This window comes from Balaenoptera acutorostrata, chromosome 16 (assembly GCF_949987535.1).
Source record: "Balaenoptera acutorostrata chromosome 16, mBalAcu1.1, whole genome shotgun sequence".
NCBI lineage: Eukaryota > Metazoa > Chordata > Mammalia > Artiodactyla > Balaenopteridae > Balaenoptera > Balaenoptera acutorostrata.
This window is the reverse complement of record NC_080079.1, coordinates 22,987,818-23,007,986: the sequence shown is the minus strand read 5'-3', so window position 1 is coordinate 23,007,986 and position 20,169 is coordinate 22,987,818. Positions and strand designations below refer to the sequence as shown.

At 40.9% G+C, this 20,169-nt stretch overlaps 1 protein-coding gene across 6 annotated transcripts in view; it reads right to left on the bottom strand.

Moving 5' to 3' along the window:
* SORCS1 (sortilin related VPS10 domain containing receptor 1) overlaps positions 1-20,169 on the bottom strand; it is a 576,899-nt gene that overhangs the window by 187,713 nt on the left and 369,017 nt on the right. For all 6 annotated transcript variants that reach the window (XM_057531522.1, XM_057531517.1, XM_057531518.1 and 3 more), the window contains exon 5: positions 11,356-11,429. In XM_057531522.1, coding sequence (XP_057387505.1) covers positions 11,356-11,429 — 74 coding nt within the window. The remainder of the gene's footprint in view (positions 1-11,355; positions 11,430-20,169) is intronic.

Genomic DNA, 20,169 nt, shown 5'->3' with positions numbered 1-20,169 from the left:
ACGTAAATACGTTGGGCTCAGGAGCTGGTGAAATTCGAGGTCAGACGTGAGGTTTGGCTGTACGCTACGGCTGTTTCAGATTCCTCTCAAGCATCTCGTTTTCCTTGGCTACTGAATTACTCAGGAAGGCTAACTGCTCATAGGAGGCGCATGGAAGAGCTAGTTTGTTCTCTGGGTTGGGGTTGGTGATGCAGAAGCTATCCCAGGCACATAAATATTCTAGCAAGTTTCATCTTGTCACAATAGAGTCATAAAGTTGTTCTGTTCAGCACACGATAATGGCTTTGTAATTCAATTACTGGTGGTATTTGTCTTCTGGGATTTATCTGCCTTAAACTTCAACACTGATGTAAAACCCTTTACCATAAATCTCATAAATGCTGCAGCAAGTTCCATTTCCCCCCACCCCACCCCAGGGCACATCTTGCCATGCCTGTGAAATCCTTGACAGCTTTCTCTAAATTATGGAATTGCTCTGTTTAGAGGTGTTGATGTTTTAAGTTCCAGAGCCAACAATGAAAAAAACAGTGGGACTAGTGTATTTCCTCTAGTTATTGTCTTTAGAGGAAGACAGATCCTGATAGACAGATAGACAAAGTTCCATTCTTAATCCAAAGGGCTGTTTTCAGCCACTTACTTAGAATTTTGTAGAAGGGATTCCTGCAAGTCAGAAGTCAGATATGATGAGCCCTAAGTTTTTTTAAGAATCCTGAGATTCTGATGCATAAACAGATCAGGGCTAGTCATCTACAAGGATTTAGCATCTTACAGTTGCTTTTAATATCTTCCTCAGCTCACTCTGCATTTCATTCCTACCCAGTCAAATGATCCAGGTTCTGGGTCTCCACTACCCTCCTATGTAGAATTCACCATTCCATATCTCATTAGTTATCTATTTAGACAACCCTATCTAACCTCTGATTTGAAAAAAAATATCTATGGTTGTCTCATCTCCAGTATCCACTCCTCATCTTTCAATCATTCAACAAATATTTATTGTGTACCCATCTCATCAATTCCAAAACGCTCTTTTTTTTTAAATTTTAACATCTCTTAAATTAGTAGGTGTCTTAAAATCATTGAAATGATAAAGTTTAATAGGCAGAATTATTTTGACAGATACACAAAATAAGGGTGCATCCTCATTTAATGAAATTTTAGATTTGAAGCTACATGGTGTATACCAGGTACCGTTCGGGGCACTTTACTATCCTAGATTTTTGGTCAATTTCTTCTCATCTTTGACCTATTAACAAATTCCTTTCCTTAGGAGCCATTCCCTAGAGACCCATCCTCATCTAATTTAATATAAATATGTTCGTGTGCGTATGTGCGTGTGTGTAAATCTTTTCCTTTCTTTTTCCTCTTTTCCATTCCTCTGTTTTGACATAAAATGTGTTAAGGTGGCTGACCTTACACGTTGGTATTTTAATTATGGAATACAGAAAGGGGAAGTATGACTCCCTAGAAGAAGAATATCGCCCAACGATATTCCCGACATGGGCAATTGTTTTTTCATCTTTTTTAGGAAGATATTTATCATGTTTTAAGTTGTATGGGGGGTTCTCTCATGCTAGGTAGATGCATAATTTTGTTTTTGTATTCATTTGGAAGTCATACATGATTTAAAATGATGTGCACAGGTGCCAAGTTTTCAAGGGGTGGACTCTGGTGATTTTGCACTGGATCAACCTGGCGAAGCTGCGACTATGTTTTCCAGAGTCTCTGTATGGTTTCCAATTATAATGGACTGAAAGGAAATATGTGTGACATCTGCAAGGCAGGAGGGAAGTAGTGGCTATTTCACTCTGAAGGTCCTTTTGGCTAGAGGTGGTGGGAGGCACTGCAAAAGGACTGGTAGTTTCTATCTAGTTTGTCCTTGCTCTTCCCTTCACAATTACAAGTCCAGCTTTTCTTCCAGACTTCCAGTCTTAAGACCTTAGGCGTCAAGCCAGATGCTTGGCTGCAAACTCACAGAGGGGCAGCTACACAGGGGCAATATCCTTCCACAGACTTCTCTAGAGGCTCCCTTTGCAACCCCACCTCAGCAGCTGCAGGGCCCCTTGAGGGCAGGGGTTGTTTCCTCTATCTTTATGGCCAGGAGTTAGCTCTGAAAATGACTCAACTGATGTAAATTAAATGAATTGTAAGATAAGAGTTTTCAACTATTTGAGAAGCTACAAAATAAAACAGTAAGCTGATTTTCTATCCATTGTTCTTAATTCTGGGGCAACAAAAACAAAACTCATGCACACATTAAAAATGCCCACTGGAAATATAAATTATTAAATCAAATATCAAAGTGAGATGGCCACATCACAGAAACTCATTAATACCCACCTTGCCCTATCCCTCTTTTAAGTAATAGTTTATATTTATTCACCATGTATTATGTGTTTAGAGTGTAACCTGGAATCTCATTTTAATCCTGACAACAAATATATGAGGAAGACACTATTATGATGACTGTCATACAAATGAAGACAACAAGGCTTAAAGAAGTTAACTAAATAGCTCATCGTCACACCCCTTGAAAACAGGATTCTGTTGATACCGCAAGCATTCTGACTCCAGATCCCTCACTCTGAAACACCAAACACCATCTCTCACTGGCTAAGTGGAACATACAAAGGTGGACGATGATTAACTGAGCAAGGGAAACCACATACGCAGACCCTGGACACACCCACAGGCTCTTGAACTTGAGGCTAAATGAAGTCTGATCACTAGGGCATAAGTCAATTTTTTTTAATATTAGTATAAATTAGGAAGCCGTAATTACGAGGATTTTCCCCTCTTTCACTCTTTCACTGCCATCTCTTGTACTCTGCCATCATGAGAGTTCTTAGTGGAAATCTAGAGAAATGACTGCATCTCAGGTGCTCAGAGATAGAGGAGTTGCATTCCATGGAGACAAGAAGTCATCAAGGAGGACAGGAATCAATAATGGCCATTAGTGAACGAAGGTCACGAGAAAAGTGATGGGCTCACAGTGTAGCAGGGGAAACTTAATTTGTAGGGAAAACTTGCTAATCACAGGAAGAGATTAAGAAGTGGAGGAAGGTGCAAGTGGATAGGGAAATAGCACTCAAGTGGAGCTCATTAACAGGAACAAAAAAAAAAAGATAAAACACCAGTCCTCTATAGGATAATGAAAATCCTCTTATCCAGCACGCTTAGTATAGGTGCCAGAAATGTCCCATTGGAGCTCTTGGTATGTGATCTCAGGAATGATCTCCTGCTACTTCTCTCTGCTCCTTACCCAAGCTACGCACATGGTCCGGCTCAGAGGCTCAGAACCAGAAGAGACTGCCAGAGAAGAGAGAATAAAGTCCATACTCCAAAGGACGGAGGGTTCTGAGTTCCTCACCTGAATTCCATATTCTGAGGTGTGTAGAGGATCCGTCAATATCCTAGGGCACAGCTCCCTGTGAGAGCGGTCTCGGAGGCAGCCACTCTGTTTTTGTTTAAATTCCTCTGCTAACATGGATCTCATGACTCCTTAGGACAGCCTGTCGAGTTAATAAACAACCTACTGCCTAGAAAACTGTTCCTTTTACAGATCTAGAGTCCTCCCCACCTTTCAATATACACTTTGATGGCTTCAGTGGCTTAGAAGTCTAACCTATTCAGGCTGGAAGGAAAAACAGGTCATCTATTATGTTTCCCTGATCAAGTCCATTCAAGATGAGTTTCGACTGGAGGTTTATGTTTGTGCATGTACATATATATGTGTACTTGGTGAATTTCTGTGTGTGTGTGTGTGTGTACACACTACAGTTTCTGCTATTCCATTTATTGTTGTACACAAGATAGAAATACGTTAATGACAGTCTTGGTCCTTAAGGAACTTATCCTCCATCAGGAGATGGAAATGAGGAAATAAAAAGATAGAGCACATACTAAGTGTTAAGTTACTTAATAATAATTATGATAATATGCCATTTTTGATTCTCAAAATAAGCCTTCGAATAAGGAAACTGAAGCTCGGGCAGGTGAAGTAGTTTCTCAAGATCACCCAGGTAGTAGACAGTGAAGCTCAGATTTGAAGCTTCATATGCCGGCTCCAAGCCTGTACTCTTTCAACCAATCCCGCACGCAGATCTGTAATACAACGCATGCTATGACACATTATGTTTTATTTATGACATAATCACATTTAAATTCGAAGAAAGAGATTCTTCTTGCCTAGAAAAACAAGAAGCAAGAACCAAAGAAGGCTACATGGTAGACGCAGCCATCAGCATAAGGCCATAAAGGTCTGATATTGTGATCCTAAAAATGACAAATACCCTCATACATTATCTTTGCCTTCAAAGACCAAAACTGTCCTGATACATAGTAGGTGCTAAAATCAATCACTGCAAAAACAAAGAAGGACAGTTTATCCCCAGGTAAGAGTTGTATAAAACCATAGAGACAAGACGTACAGACTGCTCCACAGACTAACCAGTGCTTAGAATTATCTGGCCTTCTGGAATTTGGCACAAAGAACTAGGAGTGGGGCTTCCCTGGTGGCGCAGTGGTTGAGAATCTGCCTGCCAATGCAGGGGACACGGGTTCCAGCCCTGGTCTGGGAAGATCCCACATGCCGCGGAGCAACTGGGCCCGTGAGCCACAACTACTGAGCCTGCGCGTCTGGAGCCCGTGCTCCGCAACAAGAGAGGCCGCGATAATGAGAGGCCCGCGCACCGCGATGAAGAGTGGCCCCCACTTGCCACATCTAGAGAAAGCCCTCACACAGAAACAAAGACCCAACACAGCCCAAAATAAATAAATAAATAAATAAAATAAAATATGTATGTTATCTCTAAAAAATAATAATAATAAATAAATGGATAGTAACATTAAATGTTTAAAAAATAAAAAAGAACTAGGAGCATGGCGGTTGGGTCAGAAAATATATATCTGAACCTAGGTTTGCAAGAACCTGGTTACACTCTTACTCTTTTTAATTTTATGTTGTAGGCAATGAGGAATGGGGCAAACACTTGATCAGGGAAATGCTTACACGATTCCTTTGGCAGTAGCTACGATATGAGGAGATGGATGGAGGGGCTTTTTCACCATTCCTAGTGAGGGGGATGCTGAACCAGTGTAATGCTAGGGAGGGTGGAAGAGGAGGTGGACAGATATAACTTCACGGAGGTTGAACCAATGGTACTTGGAAACCCAAAGATTTAAGAGTGAGTAAGAGAACAGAGTTGAATATGACCCTAAGGCGCTGAGGCTGGGATGTAGGGAATACAGAAATATGGAAGCTATAGAAAAAGTTGATTTTGAATGGCGGGATGTTCCACTGCCAGCTCACATAAAATTGAAAGCGAGTGATGGTGTTTTTTAAGATGTTCTCTGCAGACAATGACTGGTTTCACAGATGTGGGTGAAAGATGAGGCAGAGTATCTTTAAAAAATAGCCATACACCCTATCTAATCCAATACTATCAAATATAGTATCACATTTTCTAGTTATTTTGATAGCATAGAGTTTTACTTTATACATTACTTTAAACATTTTACATATATATGTATATATACATATATATATTTGGGTTTTTTTGTAACATCATTAGACTTCAGCCTGTCTCCAGTTTGCAAAACCTGAGAAAGGAAAAGTAGAGAGAATTCTCTTGTTATTGAATCCATTAAACCCATCTGGGGAAAGAGAAAAGAGTCATCTCATGCCATATCCCCTCCAAGCCCCTTTGGTGTGAGTGGCTTAGAAGTCTTGGAGGTGCCGTGTTGAATGCCAGCATATCTGAAGGAAGAAGAGGAAGGGTCATGGTGACCTGGTGAATATAAAACAAACTATCAAACAACAAGGCACATAAAATGCTGAAACTGGCTTGGCAGAAATATTCAACAAGGACTAGATGATGAGCAGTAGTGCCATGAATCAGCACAGAGGGAAACTATTTTAAGTCCCAGAGTGTTTTCTGACTATAGCCAGATATATTAACAAAAGTTTATGGATCTGCCTCTTATGCCCGAGGTTAGATGAGAGGACCTTGGGTAGGAAGTGATGACTTCATGTATAACTTTGCTGTACACCTGAAACCAACACAACACTTAAATCAATTATACTTCAATAAAAAAACAAATGCCTTTGGAAACAAAAGAAGAGAAAGAAAAAGAAAAGAGACGATGACTTCAATGAGCCTCTGGATCAAGTAGAGTCTAGAAAAAGTTAGACCTGATTTATCAGATCCATGAGCCAATACTGCTTTAAAATTTTTTTTTCTTAAAACAGGTTGCATTTTTCTATCACAGGTCTTGACGGAGTTTTGATCAATAAATCATTTCACATCATTGATTGGAGGATTGTTTAAAACAACATATGCAAAGCACTCAGCACAGAGCTTGGCACACAGTAAGTGCTCAAGAAATGGGACTTGTTGCCAAAGATGTGCAATGGGAAGTCATTCATACTGACTGGCATTGAACAATGGGGATGAATGAGAATGTGGAAACTTGCTCAAACACATTGAGTATGGAGCCGGAAGTATCCCTATATCCCTCTGCTATATAATACAGCTGTCTTATGCACCCTGAGGGACACCACTGAAACAAGATGGCATTCCAGAATAACAACAGGTTCATTGTCGAGCCGACTCTTAATTTTCCATGTGTGAATTTGTCACAGAAAACATGTAATCGCCATTCAGCTGTCCCTGTTTCCAGCCAGCCCCCTATATGTCAGAACAACATAATCAATAAGATACATCTGAATGTATTTTTAATTAAGTGAAACAGTTCTAAGATTGCCTTGTCTTTTGCATAGATAATAGATCACTGAGTGGTTTCTAACGAAAACTGCCTTCCATTGCTTTGTCCTAAAGTCGAATCAGACGCCAACAAACCACATTCATCAACCTCTAATAGCAAACTTGGCTTTTGGCAAAAGCTTCACTTATTCAAGGCATTTGGCTAACATTGGTCCTCCATTTCATGTTCTTCTTCAGTGTCAAATGCAATACGTTGGCTCTTAATTATCGAACTGTTAAACTAACAGTTATTATGGGGGATACAGGTGGAAAATAAGTCTTGAGTTTTGAGCTGATCTTTACTATCACAAGCAAGAGCCATGGACCCAGAGAGACCAAGTTTCAAAACCTGGCTGTATTACATTTTATGTTGGGTAAACTACATCACTTTTCTACTTCAGCAAAACGAGAGTAAAAATCCCTCCCTCACAATCCTGTTATGAGGATCAAAGGGCATGATGTATCATGTGCCCAGACCATTGTATACAGTTAATTAACAAATACAAATCCCTATTATGGAACATTATCTTGCTGGCACTCAGTTCTCCCATCTGTATTTTTTCCGTAATGAAAATCTATCCCTCTATTTTATGATAACAGAATCTTTTTCTCTTTTTTTTCCTTTTTAGAAATCTTCTCTCCTCCAACCTTGAGCCATGCAGTTTAAATGGGACTCAACACCATCTCCTATTTCAGTTCCCAGGGAAGATATGTGTCTGACCTACATGAGTAATGCATGGGAATCACTGCTGGGATTCAATCCCTGGAAACATGAGGAAAGAGGCAGACTGGTTTGATGGAGCTTCCAAACTGTTAGGTTGTAAGACTAAAGCTGATGATGTCCATCATTGCTACGAATGGGGAAAGCAACCTGAGAATGAAGCCAACATGGGGGAGAAACAAAACTAAGAGATGTAAAAAGTCAGCTACTATTAATAATATTACTATTAGCCAATGGGAACTTAATACAACTCTTAGATGCCAGGCATATAACCAATTCACAAGAAACATCTCATTTGATTAAGTAGGTATTAATTATCTTCACTTTACAGGGGAAAAAAACTGAGGCACACAGAACTTAACTTCCCCAGGACCCCTTACTTATTAGTAAATGGCAAAGCTAGAACTCACACCTCAGTATCTCTGAGCCCCTTAACTTCCAGGCTGTACTGCCTCCTAGTATAATTGATTTCTGACATAGTAAAGAACAAGACTGCTATAGCAGTTAGTTGAATGAAAAGACACCTATTCTATTAAGGGCAATATTGTGCTAAAATATGTTTTATAAGATGCCCTAAACATGTAAATCGGTTTTGGAAGCAATTTAAACTCCTTGGAAGAAAGTTCATATGTATGTCAGTATGACAGTACTATCAAAAACCACTGTGAACATAAGGATAAACTGTTACACTCCATAACTGTTTCACAGTTGCCATTGATTACTTCCAAGGGTAGCATTACTACTGCCACCCAAAATAAAGATATTTCTTAAGTGTACTAGGCGATGAGGAAAAGATATGAATTCATCTTCATTTTTCTCCATGGGAAATGCTATATTATTACCCAGGGTCACTCGTCAATTCAATTTAGCACTAGAAAAGTTCCCCTTAGTCACCTCTACACTCCCACAGCCAGGCTCCAAGCAGAAATGATTAATGAGAGCTTCTTTCAATTAAGCTTGCTGAATAATCCTAGATAGCCCTATAGCTCTTATGTAATTTGAAGCAACTGATTTCCAGGAGTCTAATAAATACTGCTTTGAATGACACCTTTTCTGCCAGCCTTAGGAAGTTGCTCAGAGTCAGAAAATACAGACCATGTGGCCAGAGACCAAGAGATTTCATCAACAGTCACGGTGCACTGTGCAATTTACAAGGTCTCATGCTTTCTCTGGAAAAACCAACCTAGCTTAAAGAACCCAAGGAGGCCACTTGCCAAGCCCAGTTGGAGAGATGCACACGCAGGCATGGTGGCCAAACGAGCTTTGGATTTTCTCTACTCATCTGCCTGAATGGGCTAGATTTCTAGGGCTCACAGCTCCAGCCCAGAAAAAAAATTCCAAGAGGCCTAGGCAACAGAGTCCACTGATTTAGTAGCTCATAGGCTTTGAAGCCATTCTGCCTGCATTTGAATCCTGGCTCTGCCACTTTCCGGCTGTGTGACCTTGGCTAAATTACTTGACCTCTCCATGCCATAGGTTCCCGATTTGTTAGGGATATAATGCAAGCCTTACTTCATAGTATTGTTCTGAGGATTAAATTGCTTAAGTTTGAATAATGCCTATCACAATGTCAGGCCGTGAATGGAGAGACTCCATTCCCAGAGGCAGAGAAGGGGTATCATTCATTTCACTCAACAGACAGATTAATTAGAATTTATATATGATCATGTGTATAGTTTTTATAAAGATAATGATATGACATTTGGTTACAAGGGCTTTGCTAATCAGGCTTACAGATAGAAGAACCCCATTCCAAGAACAGATAAGAATGGGTTCAATTACTACCAGCCAAAGCAATGATGGATTTGTTCACCTCCCAAAGGTGTGTGTAAATAAGCCCTTCAGTGAGCTAGAAGATACTGTGTACCATGTACTGCTTAACATGGGAAATTCTCTCATCCATTTTTTTTTTTTTGGTCAATGTTTTTCTTTGTTTCTATTGGTTGGAACAAACTTCTCTCCAGTCATTTGAGAACTGCAACTTTCTGCCTTCAATTGCTGGGTCCACATGCAGATATATTCAGTCACTTGGAAGCAGGACTTAAGGAATGATTGGTCCCTCATACCTTCTCATTGGCAAAGCATCAACTTCATTTCCAGGTTAAATCAGGGGAACCACATTAATTTAGTTTAGTCTTTTATTTATTTATTCTCTGAGGCCCTTCTGTGAACATATAACACCCAGTAAAAGAGAAAAAAATATGGACCTGCTTTCCAAAAACTGACTTTATAATTTATAGGCAAAACACATGCAGATGCAAGGTATCTCATGAATAAGGGACAAAATGAATAAGTGAGGAAGAGAAGAAATCCTGATCAGAGAAGGGAGACTCAGTGACAGCTACACTTGAATCCCTGGAGAGGGGCATCCAACTTAGATGCCAAAAACAAAGCTTCAGCCATTCCTGAGTGGGAACAGCAGGGAAGAGGTGAATAAGTTCTGAGCAACAGAAACCCTATTTAGTTATCAATGTCTCTGTGATGCGGGAAGAAAAAGTATCTTTCCATATAGAAGTCTCTGTGTGTTAACTTTGAGCCAGTTTGTTTGCAAATGACTTGTCTTTTACTTTTTCAGGCAGTTTCACTAGTGTTTTAAGAGATTTATCTGTTCTCTGGCTTTCAAATCCCACAGGGTCTTAGGGCAGTGTTTGAAAATAAGAAAGATAAAAATGCATTCCTCTTAGAAGTGAGAGAATTGGAGTGGTGGGGGAAGCTATTAGGTACCTGGAAGTCCCAAGGCATGATGAGAGGCAGTGTGATTTCAGGAGGAGTAAAGGGGAGACAACTTTTACTGTCCTAGTTGCAGGAAGCTCATTGGCTCCTAAAAGGTCATTGCCCCAATGATTCTCAATGATGTGAACAAGGGATATTTAAACTCTTGTCTGAGCTAGTTCTGCAGAGCATTGTTTATACTAGCAGAAGTCTGGAAACAACCTAGATGCCTTTTCCATAGGCAGATTAGATAAATTAGAATAAGGCAGAATCACATCTTTTATAGGGTTTAGGTTGTAAATTCAAAAGGGATTGATAAGTAATGCCAACATTACACTAGAATGCTTTGTACTTTGTTCTTATTTTACTGGGATCTAGGCCCTTGGAAACTCAGAAGCTAAAAGGAACTTGTAATATCCCTTCTTTTCAATTGTAGTAACCCAGGGAGGGAGGCCACCTTTAATTTAACCAGGGGGATGGGATCAGGAGGTAAAAAAAAAAAAAAAAAAAAAAGAATATTACTTTCTTTGCCTCCTTCTTTTCTGTGTTGTTCAAGCCACCCAGTCTATGGTATTTTGTTATAGCAGTCAAAGCTGACTAAGAAAAAACAATTACTAATATGTATATTTATATTTACACACATTTAGTAATTCAGAGAACATTTATGGAAGGATAAGTAAGAAACTAAAAACATTGGTTGCGTCCCATATGATGATGAGAATGTCTAGAAAACTTGAAAGCAGGAATGGGAAGAGGATCTGCTTTTAGACTAAATAAGATCTACTTATTTACACTGAAAACCTTTATATGAACATGCAGTATATGTGTGTATCATGCTTTTAGTAATAAAAGTCACTATTAAAATGTTCTTAAGTGTCTGTCTCAAAGTCTCATCAAAATATAACAAAACAACAGTTACAAAGCCCCTGTTGTCCATTAATCTCAGTTATCTATGTTGGGTTTGTTAAGTGATTTATGACACTGCTTTAACATTCCCTTAAGATGTTTACCACTCCAATGTCACCTTCTGCCCTAGGGGATGTGTGCGTAACCCAATAAGAACAGACTTCATGCGAGAGTTCTGGGTGAGGAAAAGATTCCAATGCTCATTTTCACAGGTGATATCTTAAATGTGCTACAAAATAGAGTGAGACTTACCAGTAGAACCTGTTCGGTACGACCCCTTCCTGGATAAGCTGCCACCTTCTCCCAAATTCAGCAGAGCTGTATAACTGTGGACAACAGAAAGTATTCAACACCACGACTTTACGGTACATTGAATGCACAAACATCGATTCACTGGATTATTATTATTTTATTATTATTATTATTAACAATAATAATATCTACCATTTATTTAGGACCCATTCTATGCCAGATGAGTGCTCTGCATATCAGTTCTACTCCCCACGTACATTCTGCAAGGCAGACATTAATATCCCCATTTTACAGTTGAGCAAACTGAAGCTCACAAAGATTAAGTGATTTGTTGGAAATCACATGCCACTAAATATTAGAGTGAACTGGGATTCATACCCCGTTTTGCCTGGTGAGCTATACCGCTGGCCCTAGCATAGGCAGAATGTTGTCTGGAATACAAAGAAGTCCAAAATCTAGACCTGGCTCTCAGAAAACCAATAGTATAACCAAAACCTGACTGAAATAACGAGCATGCCACCAGTGATAAAGGAATGCAAAGGAAGGAGACTCAGAAGTCAATCAAGGATGCTTCCGAGATATGTGGGGATTCAGTTGGGATCTGAATGAATGGCAGAATTCAAACTGACAAAAATGGGAGGGCCATTACTCACAAAGGGAACAACGTGGGTCAAAGGTGAGTAATGCAGGGACGGTATATGAATAAGCCTGGCTTATCTAAATAAATTTAGATGAAAATGTTGAGGGCAACTTGAAAAAGGCTTTGAAGGCCCAGTTAGGGAGACCAGAATCGATTCTGCAGGCAAGAGGAGCCAGTGTTGGTTTTTTAAAAAGGAAGCAGAGGAACTTGAGGCTCTAACAGCAGCCCACGTGGACTAAGCTCTTACTATGATCCAAGTGCTTCTCCTGCATTCCTTCATTTAATCCGCACACCATCACTCCCAGTATTATGGCCATTTTACTGATGGTTATTGAAGATTTCAAGTCCAGTTGCTACACTGCTTCAGTGCTTTCCAAGGGCAACTGCAAGGAAACACTTCTCATGACACAGGGTCTAACCCTCCAAATACGCCTTCCCCTCCAAAGGTCCTTCTTCTCTTACATCTCGTTCTTCATTGCTGGCTTGCTCCATACCCCTGCTCTTCTCCAGTAATTTTTATAGCACCATGGAACCTTTTCTGCCTCTAGAAGTGTCCTCTGATGGCAGCCCAGAGATTCAATTACTCTAGGTATTCTGGTTCCCATGGACATTTGGCTGCTGATTTGAAAAATATCCTTTGGAACATCTCCTTTCTGCTATGTGCCTGGTCTGTAACCCACTCACATCCCAGTCGTCCACCAGTGCATTTGCCAAATCCCACAGTGAATGGATGGTGAGTCACTCTGTACTGAGTACTATGATTGTCCTCCCCCTCCAGCCCCAGCACTCAGTGAAGGGTCAAATGACTCACCAAGTGACTCACCAAGGCTGCAGATGTACCAGCCATGTCCAAGAAATAAGTCAGCTCAAGTGGGTACTTACTGACCCTTGGAAGAGCCTGCCACGACACTGTATCCACTGGATCAAAACACATCCTGAAGTCAAAAAAAGGCTGAAATATTTGGCTACCAAAGCGAGCAGCTCGCTTGGCCCCAACTACAGAGTATTTGGGCATCCAGCCAAGAAGAATCTGTGGCTTTTTCTTTCAAGTCTTATTATTTTTCTCTGCCCCATCATGCCTGGGGGAGAAAGGTTTCCTGGGTACATTTCATGCTTGATTCATTTTAAGAGCACCAAGGAGAAATGGGGAGACAGCTCCCCTCGTAGAGATGACAGAAGATAAGACAACATCCTCCCTCTTGATTCAGAACCCAAGCAGCCAGAGGTTTCACGTCCTGCTTCTTGTTTCCCAGTATGTCCTGAACACTTGCATTTTAATATTCAGACTTGGATTACAACAGCAAGCACTTGATCCGGAGTATCTGATACTTCCTCTCCCCTTGCACCATCTTTTTTAATTGAAACCCAGAGCTGCACTGCTTTCTACAAGTTTAAAGGAAACAGAGATCACACCACTGTGTGTGCTTATATCTATTTATAAATGTATGTTAATACCTATATTTATATACAAAGATTTATGCAAATGTAAGAGAATCAGGGTGGTTTGAAATGATAATTCTCTGTGAAGGCTAGACTCGCCACATATATTCTGAAAATCATATATAAACTCTGAGCTCTCCTAAGGCTACACCAAGGGATTGTTACCTCTGCCTTTACACAGAATTCACCTCTGTGAGGAATTGTTGGGTTCCAGCATCTGTGTGTATATATTTTTTTTCTTCTATGTCTTTTTTAATTGATCGCCCTAGGCTTGGATTCAGAACCTGTGGACCAGTCAGGTATGTCCCATGATAATTGTTTTTATCCTCTTCAAGGGGATGCTTTGTTATTTGTAAGCATCCAGAGGCCCCTCAAGCAGTGGGTACACCAAACAATCCAATAAACCAAGCCTCTCTTATTCAGGTCAGTGACATCTTTTATAGTTTCCTATCTCAAAAGGTACCCTTTAGTGTCAGTGGACTCGCTTTCTCGCCTTTCCATTCACACGTGGGCACATGCCCCCTGTCATGCCTTCACTGGTGCTACCCACTCTGGCAGAGGTGGCTTCAAGACTTGCCTATCTCAATGCCAGTCTTCTTTTTCGGTCCAGATCAGAGGACATCTTTTCTATGAACCCTCTCCTACACACTGAGATTTTCCAGTGGCCTCATTTCCAAAGAATTATGGTACAAGGAATGCTATCAAACTATAGTCCACATATTTATATTTAACTTTCTTAGTAGCCTTTCAAGAGAGCCTTTTATTAATGCAAGGCAGAAATTCCTTCCTATCTAAAATCACTCTAAAATATCTGAGATCACTCACTGCCTCTTTGATGAGATCACAAAGTTTTTAGATGTCTGGAATCCCATCCTTCTGTATCTATAGAGTGCCTAGCACATAGTAGATGATGAAGGTAGGAAAAAAAAGTATTGACTTTACATCATGCAAATTGCCTAGAAATGGATCTACCTAGTAAAACACTCAGGTTTCCCAAAGGATAGACAAAGGTAACTTAGCAGAGGAATATGTTTTACTTCCATGGATCCAAAGCTAGAGGTCTGTACCTAAAACCAACAAACAAAACTATAAGTATCAGTACATTTGAAACTCGCAAGGACTTGCAGGCAGGGTCTTGAATATTCACCCCTCGACAGAGCTGCTCTGTATACTCTACCTACTATTTCAAACCTTTTCTCTCTAAGAAGTTAATTGTCCGGCCTGATGTTATACCAAGAAAAGAAGAAAACAACTCACAGCCATCCAAGATAATGTGCTAATTAAACCTGCAGAGTCTGGCAGCAAAGTTTTCCTCCACTAAAAAAAGTGCGATCAAAGCCTTTTTTACCCAATGACTGTCTCAGCCACCAGTGGAAGGCTTTCCGTGTAGAACGAGTCAATGTCCTTTAATAAAATTCAGAGTGTTGGCAGCACCTAAGTAAGATTTATTTCCCTCCCTGTCTGTCTCCGGCTCCAAGGTTTCTCAGTTCTGTCAGAACACAGAACTGAGAACTATCATTACTATCTGTCACATCAGAGAAAGTATCGGCCGCTTTCTCCAGCAGTGCCAAGCCTAGAGAATGAGCGAGGTAGAAAGATCAGGGGGAGGAAGAGAATATTTCAACTAGTTTTAGGAGAGCGCTGTTCATCTACTAACCCTCTGTCATGAACCCCCAAAGGCCACTCTTGGAGGAGTTTAGTTTAGTTTTGTTTTGCTAACACTGGTACAAAATATTGGGGAAAAAACGGAGTAGAGGGCTTCCCTGGTGGCGCAGTGGTTGAGAATCTGCCTGCCAATGCAGGGGACATGGGTTCGAGCCCTGGTCTGGGAAGATCCCACATGCCGTGGAGCAACTAGGCCCATGAGCCACAATTACTGAGCCTGCGCGTCTGGAGCCTGTGCTCCGCAACAAGAGAGGCCGCGATAGTGAGAGGCCCGCGCACCGCGATGAAGAGTGGCCCCTACTTGCCGCAACTAGAGAAAGCCCTCGCACAGAAACGAAGACCCAACACAGCCATAAATAAATAAATAAATAAATAAAAATTAAAAACAACAACAACAACAACAACAAAAAAACGGAGTAGACATTTTAGAAAAGGAGGGGGGAAGGATTCTGGTTAACTAAGAATGCAAGGCAGACAATCCTTCCCGTTTAGAATCACTCTAAACTATCTGAGACCACTTCCCCATCTCAGTAGATACAACTTAATGAGCACAAACCCATTGTTCATCTATGCTCAAGACCTATTAGCAGTCTCAGGGCCCAACTCTCCACTTCGTTATTATGCTGGTCTGGGGCTGTCAACACTTTTTGCCATGTTCCTCCTCTGAAGATTAACCCATCCTTCCTTCCTCCCTCCCTCCCTCCCACCCTTTCTTCTTTCCTTCCTTCCTTTCTTCCTTCCTTCCTTCTCCTACTTTTTTTTTTTTTGACATCTCTCACATTGACTTGTTTTCTTGCCACCTGCCTCTGTCTGCTATAAGAAGAGTGCAGATAAAAATACAGTTAATTGCAAAGGATCCAATTTCAAGGGTTGGTTTTATTATGAGCTTTTAACCAATTGTACAGTCATCTCTGGTGTCATGCTCCAGAGGCCTGCAGGGCTGCAAGTTGGCTGAGGGGCACAGGTTCCAAGGGAGAATAAAGAGAGAGGCCACAGGAGGACAAATAGCTTGGGGTTGGGCAAAAGTGAGATTCATTGACTTTGCTCAGGATACCTAAACTATAGCAGATTAAGATGGGCTGAAAGAAGTGGGGCATGAGAGCAGCTGTTTCCAACTTTCATTTTCCACCTTCTTATCATTCACATTTTGGTTGAATCCCTAGCAGAGTGGCATCTTTCTTTGAATAGAAATTCCACTTCCTTGTGTTGATGCAAAAGCTTGCAAGCACCACTGTCTCCAAAAAGTCTTCTCAATAGTTCTAAATCAGATCAATGCAGCCCCTCATTTTAGATTGTTACATAGGTACACATTAGGAATTTTCTTTTGCAGCTAGGAAATCGGTGCAAGGACACCATTTGGTAGAAGGTAAGGGTGATAGCATGTTTCAGTCTTTGGTTGATGGGATTGGATGCTTTCACCACAAAGGTCCCCACGGTGACTTTCCCAGCAGGAGGCAGGTCCCTGGTCTCCCCAACGTGGGCTCCTGCAGAGGTTTCCTTGTTGGAGGAACACTTCCTGCAGTTGGTTCTTTTCAAGGTTGCCTGCTCCCTCCCCTTTCCTTCTCTGCCCTTAACATTTTAGAGACAGGAGGCTTGCAAATTGCCCTTCCTGAAAAGGCTGACAGAAAACCCTGCCAGTTCTATTTGATTTGCCTCATCCTAATACCGCCCTGGGGATGGCCTGGGTGCAAAGCACTCATCCACCTCATGACTCCCCAGTTTTCACTGCTGTTACTGCATTCTTTTTAGCAAGAAAGAGATGGGACCTTGAGGACTTCAAATAAATTTCTAATGCCAGCCCCCAAGGCACTGCAAATATCAAGCTCTCTCCTCCCACAGCCTCAATAGGAAGAAAATCAGTCCAGAGAAATCCATGGTCTTCAGAGATAAGCTCTGCTGCTCTAGTTGCACAGTACAGGAAGCCAGAACCCACTCTTAGGGGAAATCACATTATAAAGGACCTAAAACTTCACCCAGCGCTGACACAAGTCTTCTCCTTGGCCGGTGGGTACAGGGATAGATAGAGAACCATGATGACCCATCCCAGACCAGCTCCCCCAACCCCCAAGAGATGTAAGTTACCCAAAGAAAAAGCTAGCTTCTCAGGGGATATCACACACAAAGTATAGTAAGTGTTATATTTTGTCCAGAGTGCTATGGTGGCTTATGTAAGACAGGAAGAAGCTGGGAATCTGCCAAAGCTTTCAAGGTGGGACTAGGAATACAGTAAAAATTTCTTAATTTGAAGATGTGAAAAAAGAGTGTTCCAGGGCAAGTGGGTCAGTCTGAGCAAATAAACAGAGCAGCAAAGGTTAGAGCGGTATCTCTGTTCTTCTTTTGTCAACTTCAAGAGACCCAGTTTGGTGGAGGTGCGTAAAGGGAAGTGAAGTGGGAGTAGAGGCTATACACATGGCCTGGGAGCAGGCTGGATGAATGCACTCCTACCATAACTTGCAGGGAGCTAATGGGGACTGTTCCCAAAGGTCAAAAGACAAGGGCACCAAGGCTGAGCGCTCAGGCTTTGCTGATGAAGAGAGAGCAGGAATGATGACACGTTACCGGCTCCATCAATCTCTCTGAAGGCTGGATTTATCAAATCTGTCACTGGCCATTCCCCAGCTGTCACCGAAGTCTGTCACACATCCCATAGTTGTGTTTGGCACTTTGAGGCAGGCTTGGGGGATTAGACATATGGAACTGGGGCTGGCTGGGCAACAAGGGTCAGTATGTGGCTGTGGACCAGTTCAATTCACGGACTCTTCCTGTGCTCCCAGGTCTGGAGGTACTTAAGGAAATTTCAAATGGTCTCTCGGCCTTAAAGCTTCTATAATATAGATATGGAAATAAATGGAAGATAAGTAAAATAATTAGAAGCTAGTAAGGATCTATATCACAGATCCCCAATATCAAGACACTGATGGGAAAAAATGAATAGCCCTCAATAACCATGTAATCATACCATTATTTAAATGAATATATGATGAAGCTCAGCAGGTTTTGAGAGACAAAAATAAGCAGGAGGAGAAAATTGTCACTTGGGACATAACTGGAAGCGTGCCTCCGTAAGATGGATCCATTAGCCGTGTGACGATGGAGCAGAGGAGAGAGATCAGTTAGAAGGTGACTGCATCAGGGCAGGGAAGAGATGGGTGCCTGGGTGAGTCAGGGCCCCCAGGTGTGGGGAGGAGGAAAGGCAATAACAACAATGACAACAATAATAATAAACAAAATTTTAAAAGGAAAAAAACCTGACTAGAAGTAGAGCGTAAGAGAGGGTCACATTTTTTTTTAATTGAAATATAGTTGATTTACAATGCTGTGTTAGTTTCAGGCATACAGCAAAGTGATTCAGATATACATATATATATGTGAGTGTGTGTATATATATACTCTTTTTCAGATTCTTTTCTATTATAGGTTATTGCAAGATATTGAATATAGTTCCCTGTGCTATATACACACAGGGAACTATAAATTTTGTCTTAAATTTGAATGATGGGCTTTATTTAGATGCTTTTCTGGAATATCCAGATATTTAATCTAATCATTCCAAGGACTACTAATTTATTTTTATTTATTTATTTTTGCTTTTTAATTTACTTATTATTGAAGTATAGTTGATTTACAATGTTGTGTTAGTTTTTGGTATACAGCAAAGTGGTTCAGTTATATATATGCGTATATATATTCTTTTTACATATATGTATTCCTTTTCATATTCTTTTCCATTATAGGTTATTACAAGACATTGAATATAGTTCCCCGTGATGTATAGTAGGACCTTGTTGCTTATCAATTTTATATATATAGTAGTGTGTATCTGTTAATCCCAAACTCCTAATTTATCCTTCCCCCCACTGCCCCTTTCCCCTTTGGTAACCATAAGTTTGTTTTCTATGTCTGTGAGTCCGTTTCTGTTTTGTAAATAACTTCATTTGTATCATTTTTTTAGATTCCACATATAAGTAATATCATATGATATTTGTCTTTCTCTGTCAGACTCACTTCACTTTGTATGATAATCTCTAGGTCCATCCATGTTGCTTCAAATGACATTATTTCATTCTTTTTTATGGCTGAGTAATAAATAGTCCATTGTGTGTGTGTGTGTGTGTGTATACCACATCTTCTTTATCCATTCGTCAATGGACATTTAGGTTGCTTCCATGTCTTGGCTGTTATAAATAGTGCTGCTGTGAACATTGGGGTGCATTTATCTTTTTGAATGAGAGTTTTCATCTTTTCTGGATAAATGCTCAGGAGTGGGATTGCTGGATCATATGGTAGCTCTATTTTTAGTTTTTTAATGTATCTCCAGACTGTTTTCCATAGTGACTGCACCAGTTTACAGAGAGGGTCACTTCTGAAAGCTCCAGTCATTTTACCTGGGCAGGGGGAGATTTTACACACAGATCCCTGGGACTAGAGCTGGTGCAAGGTTGGAAGAGATGAGCAGGGGTCACAGTGCGCCAGTCACAAGCTGGTCCGAGGGTTCACAAGGGACTGCTGGCTGCCTGGGAAGCAGCCAGGGGCAATTCCCCTCTGGCTTGCCGGTCCCTCCCTCTCCCTTCCTCTGCTGTGTGATCTTCAAACAACAGTTTTCTCCCTGCTGTGAAACTCAGCTCTTGAAATGTGTACTAGTGCATCTGTCAGAGGGAACAGGTCTCATGGTAGGTTGGACAGTGGAAAGATGGTTACATAAAAATAGAAAAAAAAATTGGCAATTAAAGAAAAGGAAAAAAAGAAAAGTATCGCAATGGCTTTTGTAGGGAGGCAAGTGTTTTGGTGCAGCGAGGACTGAGTGAAGAGGATCAAACCTGGATAAGACTCCTGGCTCTACTAACCACCGTGGCAATTTTCTTAACCTTTCAGAGCCTCAGATTCCCCAAATTCTAAATAGGCATAATGATGCATCTGATGTTTCATGTAAGAATAAAGTTGAGGTATCAATGTGAAAAGTCTGGCATAAGGCTTGCCACAGAGTAAAAGGTCAATACTAGTTCTCACACTCTCCCCTTTCTGCTGATTATTGCCTCTAGCCTGAGCTGTCCACAGGCCCTGAGGAAGGG